At 38.1% G+C, this 11,440-nt stretch overlaps 1 protein-coding gene across 1 annotated transcript in view; it reads left to right on the forward strand.

The window, feature by feature from the left end:
- The window catches only part of LOC104621911 (proprotein convertase subtilisin/kexin type 5-like), a gene marked incomplete at its 5' end in the record, with an annotated part of 19,908 nt that extends 9,600 nt beyond the window's left edge, over positions 1–10,308 (forward strand). Inside the window, 8 exon segments of the mRNA XM_010288537.1 lie at positions 1–43; positions 1,526–1,628; positions 2,175–2,368; positions 3,829–3,913; positions 6,549–6,646; positions 7,157–7,286; positions 8,311–8,426; positions 10,121–10,308. The exon segment at positions 1–43 is cut by the window's left edge and continues 30 nt beyond it. Coding sequence (XP_010286839.1) covers positions 1–43; positions 1,526–1,628; positions 2,175–2,368; positions 3,829–3,913; positions 6,549–6,646; positions 7,157–7,286; positions 8,311–8,426; positions 10,121–10,236 — 885 coding nt within the window.
- Between the last annotated feature and the right edge of the window lie 1,132 nt (positions 10,309–11,440).

The following is an 11,440-nucleotide window of genomic DNA, read 5'->3' on the forward strand; positions in this document are numbered from 1 at the left end:
GTTGAAGACCCTACAGAAGATTATGGAACAGATGACTATTCAGGTGTGTACATTCATTTGCTCTGATTGTGTATTTACTGAACACGTAATAGGTTGAAGGAGTGACCTGAGACTCTGCATATATAAAATGTTCAGTGAAGTGGATTCTTAATTTAATATCAGAACTATTTGTTTCATAATTTAAAGTTAGATATTTTCTTTTCATCCTTATGAGTTTGTAAGCATAGAGTTATATATTTTAAAGCTACACTTAACATACTATGAAGAATGCAATGCTTTTCATATAAGTATATAAAAATACGTATGTGCATATTCGCACACATATATGTGAAGAACATTATCTTCTACATCTGTGTGTTTCTCACTGATCCCTATAGAATTTTTTCAACCTTTTTATTAGGCTTTAATGGAGTTAGATTTTTGGCACTGCAAAATAAGTCAAGTTATGTAATGTAATCCTACATGTAATCCAATATTAGGAGCATCATGTAGATGGTTAGGGCTGATGAGTCTTAAGTATAGCTCCAGCAAGCAAACAGCAGGACAAAGTTCAATTTAGAATTACAGTCTGCTGGCACACCATGTCAGACCTTATTTTAGATTGAGAGCTGCCAAACTCCTTGTTTTGGTAGATGATGAAACACTACTAGCTCTGCTGTAAAGGTCACTAACTTCTCAAGTTTTTGTATGAAACAAACTCACTTTACTTCAAGTTTACTTGATGTTAGGAGAAATTTCAAGGTGGATGGCAAACTCAACACATTTCATCACATCAGAAAGCAATGACCCTGAAAGTTGTAACTTCACCCACAGGCTTTGTTCACCTACATAAAGGCAGGAGTTGATGGTTCTCTCCTCCCATAGCAGGAAGGACCTATCTGAAAACTGTAGACATAGAATCATAGAATATCTCAAGCTGGAGGGGACCCATAAGGGTCATAGAGTCCAACATAAGTGCAGGTGAGATGGAAGACTTGCTAATCAGCAAGTATTAGCTGAGGCTTGTGCAGCATGTAGCAGCATAGAGGGAAGCACATGTGGGACCTGGTGGCTGGTTCGGTTGGGCTGTGGTAACCACTTGGACCAGTCGTTTACCCAGTTGGTAACCAGAGTAGCCACTGATTATGTTGTTCATAATTTTTGTTGACTTGCTTGTTATAAGTGGTTTTGGTAATAATTCCTTATTATGAATTACAGAAGCCTTTGAACATTTCTGAATAAAATTCAGAGGAAAGCACCTGTTCGGATCCACAAATAGTTTCTCATTGATTGATTCTATCAAGGATGCAACACTTCCTAAAAATTAGAAATCACTGTGAATAAATACTGAGGCCAGGATTTGCTAAGTCTTCAGATACCAAAAAGCTTTTCTTTTTGGTGGAGCCAAATTACTATTTGGAATTCAAATCAAATAGGGAAACAGAGTAATTGCATTCTGCATTAAAATACTATGTTTTAAGGTGTGCCAAGTACTAAATGAGAAGTTTTAATCCCTTCCCCTCCCTGTATTCTGGTTTTATTACAGGTCCCTGCAATGCAGAATGCAGTAAAGTAGGGTGTGATGGGCCAGGACCAGATCATTGTACTGACTGTCTGCACTACTACTACAAATCTAAGAACAACACACGGTAAGACCACCAGAAAAAATCTTTACTTCATAGATTTCGTAGTGTATATCTTAACTTCCTTTTCTCTTTTCTTTGCTGCAGTCATGGATAATTCATTTTCCACTGAATTTGACAAATTTTCTTAGGAATTGGAAAAATAAATCCTAGCTAATCAGAATGTAAAGTACAGCCTTCAAACACCCTTCTCTGATTATTTCCCCATCTCTTGATTATTTTTTCATGAGAGTCTATATATATAACTCTGATAGCTACTACAGCTTCTGTGATTGAGTTTGAACAAGATAGGAAGAAATGCAGATGGTCAAAAATGATACTGTATGACTGTCTTACAAAGCATTTGCCAGTGAGATAGCATATGCTGTAGGAAAATAAAATAGCCTATAAGAGGCAGGTTGCAATATGTTGGAGGGTTACGTCTTAGTAAACACGTGATCATTAGAAAAGCAGCAATGCTGAGAAATACTTCTGCTTTGCAGTCATGGTCCAGGAATGTGGTGGCAGGTTATTTCATTAACGATTCTACCTTCTCTTCCCTGCTGTCTGCAGGATCTGTGTTTCGACCTGCCCACCTGGTCACTACAATGCAGACAAGAAACGCTGTAAAAAATGCTCACCCAATTGTGAAACCTGTGTTGGAGGCCATAGTGACCAGTGCATGACCTGTAAATCTGGCTACTACCTGAATGAAGCAACCAATAGCTGTATTACCCACTGCCCTGATGGGTTTTACCTCGATAAGAGTTAGTATTTCTTGTTGTTTCTTTATTCTGGGCTACAGAATTTGATCTGGGGAGGTTGCTGGAATACTTGTTAGCAGAAAAAGTGTGTGTTTGTGCATCTATCTCTTACCCTATTCCTCTTAGTACATTGTTGCCAAGTATGATCAAGAAGCTCCTCAAAAATCTTGCTTCATTTTAAAAACCACGCTTAGTGTCAGGATGTCTTTTCTGCTTGTGGCTGGGAGTAACAGTAGTAGAATGAGGGCAGTTCAAGAGCAACTCAGCTGCAGGACAGAGCAGGTTATCACTACTCCAGGAAGGGACAGGCAGCACCCACATTCTGAACATGAGGCATTCCCCATTCCCTCCAATTCAAATGTGGCACCAGATAGGAGAGCTGAGGATCAACCACGGCTGCTGAACTGGAGCCCTAAGAACAGGCTCCTCAGGTGTAAAACATGGCTGCAGTTAATGTTTCTGGCAGACCTAAGTACCTGTAGTGATGTGATAACCCAGGAGCAGTAATTCTCTACTATGTGAGACACCTGCCTTCAGTTTCCTCCTGTGATTGCCAAGTAGACTGCCCAAGTTTAATTTCCAGCTTTGGCTAGCAAAAATACTTAGATGTATATTCAAACATGTGCTTAAAACTTCAGTGACTTCAGTTATCTTTAAACACATCCTTAGAAGGTAAATATATGCTCAGGAGCTTTGTTCATCTAGGCACCTAGCCTTTTGCTTTCTTCATCATGAAGCTGTGTGTTCATTTTTGAGGATTAGTAAGAACAAGTACTACTTTAATTCTTCCCTTTTTCACTGTGGGAGAACTACAGTAAAGGGAGTTCCTTTCCACCCAATTAAGATGGATAGATGAAAATTTAGGATTAAGTGGGGTCATTGGGTTTTTTTTCTCAGAAAGGCACATGGCACTGCATTTCAAAAGACAGCAGGTCTGAAGGGAGAGAGACGTCTCGTAAAGTAGGGAGCTCTTGAGGCAGGTGTTAAGTAATTTACGTGTTGACTTTGTTAAGATCAGACCTGTTTATGTCTTTAAGCACCAGATCAGGTAAGACAGGACAGGCTGCTTGCATGGAAAGTGTAAGAGGTAAATTGCAGGATAGTCTTTGGAACACATGGCAATCTTTACTGCACATCTCTGCTGTATGAAAAGACGATTTAAGTCCACATTATAAATAGTTAATGTAAATTTAAAATGTTTATGAAGATTTTTTAGTGACCTCAAAACGTATTTTTCTCAAGGTACAATTATAACTTAAAATATTTTGAAATAGATTAAACCCTTTGATGTTTGATGGAAAAAGCTAACGATAGGCAGAATTTAGCTATTTTAGTTTAGCTTGCTGCTCCTCTTCCTGGTGTCAAGCTAGAAAGCAATAAGTCATGCAATAATACATCCATATCGTTTTATTAAGCATAACTGACCAAGATTTTCTGGGCTGTTTTCTTTTTTTACTTTGTAGATAAGATTGTTTGCCGAAAATGTAGTGAAAACTGTAAGACATGTGTTGAATTCCAAGTCTGCACAGAATGCAAACATGGCCTAAGGTAAGGAAATGATGGATGTAACTGATGGAAGAGGCTTACAGGGCTGTGGATACACAATGAAGAACATCAGATAGCTATTTAACCTTGAGTGGCCTTCATTCCTTGTGTTCCATCGCTATTTATTTTTTTCTTGTGCTACTGTGTGCCAGTTTGGCTAACAGTGAATTTTTAGATGACCTTTCATTTCCAGTAAAATAAAAGCCAGAATCATGTGAAAAGCTGGCTTCTTCACTTTTTGACCTACAGTGTGGCAGTCAAGGATTATTTTAGAGGTAGAGCTGATGAATCATATTAATCTTTCTGATTCATTTCTGTGATAGTTAGAAACTATTTTCTTATCTTTATTGTATTTCTTTATACATCCAGTCATTCACTTATCTCAAGTACCTCAGGCACAATTCTATCACAATACAGTGTGCACATATTTTAAACAGCAGTGGATATTTTTTCTTCAGAGAAGGACTTAATCATTCTTGAAACTGATAGGTAAAACCTACAAAGCAGCAGTACACATTTCAAGCTCCTTCATGAATGAATGACCTTTTGATCCACGCAGCAAAGGTCAAAAATCTTATAAAACTCATGACAAAATGTATGCTGGCTTTACGCCACAAAAAATATGAAGTCAGTATTCAGTATCTGTAGGGGCTCTTCTTGCAGAATACGAGTGTTCTGCAAATGTTTTAACATTGAGCTTTTACTTTCCATCAAAGTGGATTTTCATCTGTTAGTAAAAGCTGTGTTACTTGTTTCTAGGACATCAATAGCTGGATTCCTTTACATTTCGTAAAGGAATTCTCATTTCTATGTATTAAGTTGCATCTAGATTTTTCAAGAGCCTGAACAATTTTTATTATGAATATCTCTATTTTTTTAAAAGTGAGCCTTTGAAAAGGAAGTGTGATCTAATGGGAATGAAAAGCATGGGATCGGATAAGAACATTGGTCTATTTACATTCTCTGTGAAATATGAGTACCTGCTTCATGTTATTAAATTTGCAGTCCATGTTAAGATTTTGGGGAATTTTAAGAGACTCAGCATGACTTTCTCTGTATCTGCAAAATCAAATTAGTAAACTAGCAGTCATAAGTTCCTAAAATGGGCAAATATGTCAGGAGACCAAAGATAACATAGATTTGTGACCTTATAGGACACAGTTGTTATGGAAAAGTTGTGCCCACATTTTCTTTGTTTCTCAGGAACTAAGTTTCCCTGTCCATTAACACAAACAGCAGCTTGTAGCACCATGGAAGAAAGCAGACAAGTCCATTCAGTGTGAGAAGAGAGGGAGAAATTGAAATATAAAAAATCAAAAGAAACCAAACTTCATGTTTCCTTGGGCAATATTAGCAGACTGAGGTTGATTTTTGGTAACATCGAAAAAACACGATTTGTGTGGGTGTGACAGATAAATGGAGCCTTGCAGGACATGCATTGCAAATTCCCCAGTTGTTTGAAACTTTTTGCATTTTTTTTGGCAGAGTGAGAGCCCTGGGTGGGCCTTGAGAGACCTGGATTCCAGTTCTGGTCCCGTTACTGGCCCACTAAACAAACTTGGGCAAATCATTAGTTTTACCATCTGTAAAAACATGATAATGCTACCTGCTTTGTAAAGCACTTTGAGATGTGTGGCTGAGGAAAAATAATAAAAAAGCAGGTGTTTTTAGGTTTGTTTTTAGGTTTGTTGAATTGCTAGTTTAATTGTTTTCTAAACTGGGACCATATACACTCTTGAAAATTTACAGTGGTGCAGAGCACCCATGACTTGCTGGATCAAATCTGTAAAACAGGGTTAACACTCACTCAGAGTGGTAATCCCCAGAGCTGAAGAACACTTTTAGAGTTAAAATGGATGAAAGCCAAGGTTCCACAGGAGATGGCAAATATGGCAACATGGTAGTGAAGTCCTAGCTTAAAAAAAAAAAAAACAAACACCCTGCTGTAGGCACCTTATAACATGAAAGCATAAACAGCTATTTAGAGGGAAGCATGGAAAAGTGACTCTTCATGCTGTTTCTTTTTCCTCTGTTGCTCACTCTTCTGTGCTCTCTCCCAAAAGTGCCTGCAGGTAGAATACCTCCGACTGTAATCTTGACAAATCTCCCAAGCCAGTTCAGATAGGAGGTTTCAAAGGAAACTGCTACTGCAGAAAGAGGTGGTGATTTCCTTCATTGTGAATGTATTCTTAGCCTGTGCTGTAGCATAGTATCAGGAGATGCTGCTGGTCTTTCAAGAGAAGCATGAGATCTTGTTAACAAGTCCCTTAGCATTTTTTTTAATACAGTGGTGCTGACCCTGTGCCAAATTCCTTGTGGGTAATTGCATTTTACAGGCCTGAATTTTTAGTACTCTCTGGCATTGTTCATTTTTTTTTCTGTCCCTTACTACTTGGTAGTATTTACAATGAGTTTGTAAACAGCTTCTGTACTTCACCATGGGCAAACTGCATTTCATTCCCACTTCAAGTGATTGCTGTCTCTAACTTTATAAAATACGACTAATGAAGGAAGCTGGTGATTCCTAATATACGTGCTGGTCTTTTATTAAAAGAGAACTGCTGGTTTGTGCATGACCTTGTTGTCCTCTGTTGCTGTTATCTGCCCAAACACTGTGCTTTTTTCCTTTTTACAATAGTTTGCATGGCACTAAATGTGCTATCCGCTGTGAAGAAGGAAAATACCACAATGGCAGAGAATGTGAACAATGTCACCGTTCCTGTGCAACATGTGCAGGTACCCCACTGACATTTATCTGCATCATTTCCTGTCCCTCTATATTTTTAACTCTCCTTTTATTCTGCTGTATCACTGTTACAGTATAACATGATAGTTTAGATGTAAAAACTTAATTCTGTTGATAGTTCTTCAATATATTATCAATACAGCATGAAGATCTAAGTTTTCTAATTGAAAGTGTGCCTACACTCTTTTGTCTTTTGTAGAGTTCATTCTGACTTCCAATAATGCCAATTTTCTTTCTGGATGGAATAATGACTGATAGATTTTGTGTGAGCTTTAGAACCACCAACAGCCATTTCTTTCAGAAAAAGATATACTGAAATTCTGTGATGTTCTTTATTCTAACCATGTACCTTTGTTGCTTGATGTTAGGGTTTGAAAGAAAGAAAGGCAGGTAAAACATAGTCTCTGAAATTATAAGATTTTGCTACACTTAGAGGTGGTGTCTATTAGGCAATAAGAGGAACTAGCAAGTAATACAATGTATTTTCTCTCTGGTTTAAGGTGCTGGCATAGATGCCTGTATAAACTGCACACATGGTTATTTTATGGAAGATGGAAGGTGCGTGCAGTCCTGTAGTAGTGGTTATTACCTTGACCACTCCACTGAAAGTGGATACAAAAGCTGCAAAAGGTATGATCAGTGGCTAATATATGTGCCTGATATTTGTTAGTATACTAGCTATTACTGTGTTGAAAAAGATAATATTTATGAGAACATATAACACTGCTGACTTCAGAAAAAAGGAAACATATCGCATGATAAGAAAATGAAGGAAAAGTGAGGTTTTTTTATTTTAGTCTGAGTTATATTCATGCAGGCCTTCTAAAAGTGGTGGGTTTTTTCTTGTACGTATATGTGTGTCCTTCACTTTAAAAAAAGCCTGTAGTGATAATCTAAGTAGATATGCATAGAAATGTAAAATCTGGCAGAAGATCTGCATTTCTGAGTAACAAACCAAAATAGTCAAACTATTTTTTTAATTGCAAGTTAATTACTATTCGTAAGGACTGTTAACGGTTCTTCAGCTGCATGTTCACAAATATGGCACTGTCCAGAACAGCTCACCTGACTCAGTGTACAAATGGGTGGATAAATCTTGGACAAGGCTGTGTTGTGCTGTGCAAGGAAGGGACTTCTTTTTATTTTTCTATTCCATTCTTTGTTAAACAAATGCCATTTGTTGCCCTTTGGAGTCATTTATTATTGACTGACTTAGAGGTCAGGGCAGGAAGGGAATCACCATGTGTTACAGTTTTCCACACAAAAAACTAATCGATACGCAATGAAAATATGAGGGAGCCAGAAGGGTGATGAAAGGACTGGGCACCAGGTCAGTCTTTTCCATCCTGTGGCTTTAGCTCATGCCTTGCTGACACATGTATGCACAATCAGCTTAATACTTTTGTTGATTACTTCTGCATAGTTCCAAAATATAGAATGATGCAGCTGTTTAGTAAAAAAGTGTGAACAGAAAGTGGTTGGAGGGAAGAAGCAGGACTGGGTTGCAGAGGGGTTAATTATTTTTTATTAATATTATTAGAGCAGCTGATACCTCTAGAAACGGCAAATAAGCCCTTTGCAATACAGAAGAGGTCTCCTAGGAACTCTTGTATTTGGTGAGGCCGTCAGACCAACTCCTGCCATTGTCTTTCAGATGCGATGCCAGCTGTTTGGATTGCAGTGGTCAAGGAGACAGAAACTGTACGAGTTGTCCAAGCGGCTATAACCTAGACACTGGTGTCTGTGTAGTGGGAACAGTCTGCAAGGATGGTGAGTGTAATTCTCTGAAAAGGTCTGTTTCACCACTGCCAGCTTCTACTTTTACATGCATTGGGTTGCTTTGGTCTGTTTCTTTTATTTCGTTACAGTCTTGATTTGAGGTCTACATTACTTACTTTTTTCAGGTTTTTGAAAAGGAGAAAACTACATTTGCGCATATTAACAAGATTAGTCACATCCCCTTTACCAGAATTCTCCTAAAATAGTTTTCCCCTCTGCCAACAACCTACTTTTCCTTCGTTATCTGTTTTTCAAAAGCCATTGCTTTCAAAAAATTTTTATATGAAGACCCTAGTGTACTATCAATAGAATCACATTTATCTATTTCTCCATTTTAAACTGTGAAAATGCTGGTAAGTAAAAAGGATTTTAAGTGCCTGTAGTATTGCTTGAATTATGTGAAAGGGTAATGAGAACAAAAGAATTCTGACATAGGGAGCACACAGTTTGTGGTGGAGGTTTGAACTTCCTCCGAGTTCTCTGTGGCAACAAAGATAGCATTCTTAGGGCGTATGATTGGCTTAATTATTCACTAATATTCATTCCTGTCTAATGTGGAAGATACCTGACATCAGATGTACAAAAATCTAACAGTGACTCGGGTCCAGCTCATTTCTGCTAGATTACTACAGACTTGAAAAAAAGAAAACAGGAAGGGTGCAGGGGTTGAGTGTTGTTTCTGCGGATCTTTACAGCTGTTGGAATGTAGGCCTTCAAACTTTGAAAAGTGTCCTGTCCGTCGTAAAATTAAATTATGGGTACTGTTAAACCAGTTGTGAGACCTTTTCACATCAGGATATTACAGTGTCATTGTAACCTAGAGCAAGTCCAGAGAAGATCAGATATACACGGACAAATGAAGAGAAAGAGTACTGCTAAGGGTTTTGAGTAACCACAGTCTCAGTATGGTATTGCAGTTGAATTCTGCAATGCAAACATTTGACATACCAGTTTGGTCTTTAATATGGTTGGGTAAATCTTCCTCATTTGTATACATGCAGCTTCAAACAGATACACACGTAGTTGCCCAAGTCTGGAGACACCCCACCTCAGTACTGTCTCCCCCATTCTTCCAAGCGCAGCTGCCATGAAAGGGCGATACATCAGTGTGTGGGCCCTCAGGCAGCTGCAATGCATCATGCTGGATCCCACCACACCGCACATGTTCTCACCAGTCTAGGGCAGCCAAGGAAAGTCCAGAAGGGGCGGGGGGTGTCTGTTAATTTACAAAGCATAGAGGGTCTCATTTCACTGCCTGACAATCAAGCACTGGTTACTAGTCTAACTCACTCTATAGCATCTGCATTTCTGTTGAGAACGTTTTATTCTTTTTCTGTGGTTTGACTGTTTTATTCTTTTGATTCATAAAAATTGAGAACAAATTCCTTTGCTGTAAATATCACTGTTTTCTAATTATTCTCTTTCTAATCTTTTTTTCCCTTTTCACAAATGGATACCAATCATTCCCTGTTGGACCACCCAATATTTCTTCCTGAAAAAAAAAAAAAAAATGCTGTTGACTGAAATTCCTTTTGATGGACCAAATTTCCTACTTGCTACCTGCTCCTGAATGGTCTCTTCAACCAAATCTGCCTGTCTGACCAATTAAACCTTCCTCCATTGTACACGCCATGCTCTCCAAACCTTCAACCTCCCCTCCTTCTCTTGCTGCTGCCCTCTGGAAGCCACGGAAGAGTCCTGGGCCGAGGGAGGATTCTGTATGCTGGTGAAAAAGAACAATCTCTGCCAGCGGAAGGTGCTTCAGCAATTGTGTTGCAGAACATGTACGCACAAGGGGTGAACTGACACCTCCCAGCGTCCTCCTGCTCCTGTAGACTTACAGATTAATCCGTATTATTGAAAAAGGAAAAAAGGAAAAAAAAAAAAAAAAAAGAAAAAAAAAAGCAAACCACCTCTCTCTCTCCCCCCTCTTTGTCTGGGGAGATGGTGAACTGTTTGTTGGAACTTAAATGGAAAAACTACAACACGCCTACCTTTCATAACTGGGTGTCTAGAGCTGAGCATCCAGGATCACAGAGTCAGTATTGTGTGACCAAAGCATTTGATGCCAAAATTAACGTTTAACTCATGATTTGATTTCCTGTCAACCTTAGGATTATTCCTGTTTTTTGAAGGTCCTTTTTCCTCCCTTTTTTTCCTGCTTCTTTCCTTTTCAAGATGTTTAAAGAGTGTTTCAAGAATACAACACAAGTTTACATGGATTAAAACTAAACAATACAAAAATGTTTGCATTAGTCTTTTTTGTGCTATGTGTATTGACAGGGGGAACTTGAGTTCCTGAGGGGATCAGAAACATCATTAGCTGCAGGACTAAGTTCTGCCCCTTTTGTAACAGTATTTAAAAAAAAAAAAGTGAAAATTTCTGCACACATTTCTTTCTTACTTACTCTGCTGTGTGCTGGTTTTTGTATCACATGCAGTATGTATATATGTTTGCCCAAAATGTGGTTTTGGTCATATAGATTTCATTTTTAGACAGCTAGCTTATTAACAGATATGCTAGGATTTTTATTTTATTTTTTTAAATTGTCAAAGCTATTTCAAATAAACTTTAAAAAAAAATTGTTCCTGTAGTGAACAAATTCAAAAGATACTATTTCTTTTGGTTTGCATAAGCGAGAGTAATGTATACGCTCGAAAGTCAGAAAACATTGCTAACATGTAATAAGTATTCATAAATTATTGTTGTCTTGTAACGTTCACAAAAAAGGGGATATTATCATACAGATATGTGGAGCTATTTCATAGTGCTAATACATAAATGCCAGTGTGATTATATGCAACAGTATGTGTTTACAGGACTGGATTTATAATTGTGCCAAATGCATCTCCAGGAGTAATTATATATAGGGCAATAAATCAGTTGTTCTCTTGGTGTAACAATCGTGTCATGATGGGCCTGAATCTGCTTTTAACTGCTCACAGTAGAAATTTCAGCAATAGTCCTGCTGAGGCTAATGAGTTACCTCGCTGTGAAACTATCC

The sequence above is a fragment of the Phaethon lepturus genome, unplaced genomic scaffold (assembly GCF_000687285.1).
Source record: "Phaethon lepturus isolate BGI_N335 unplaced genomic scaffold, ASM68728v1 scaffold8096, whole genome shotgun sequence".
In the NCBI taxonomy this organism is placed as follows: Eukaryota; Metazoa; Chordata; class Aves; order Phaethontiformes; family Phaethontidae; genus Phaethon; species Phaethon lepturus.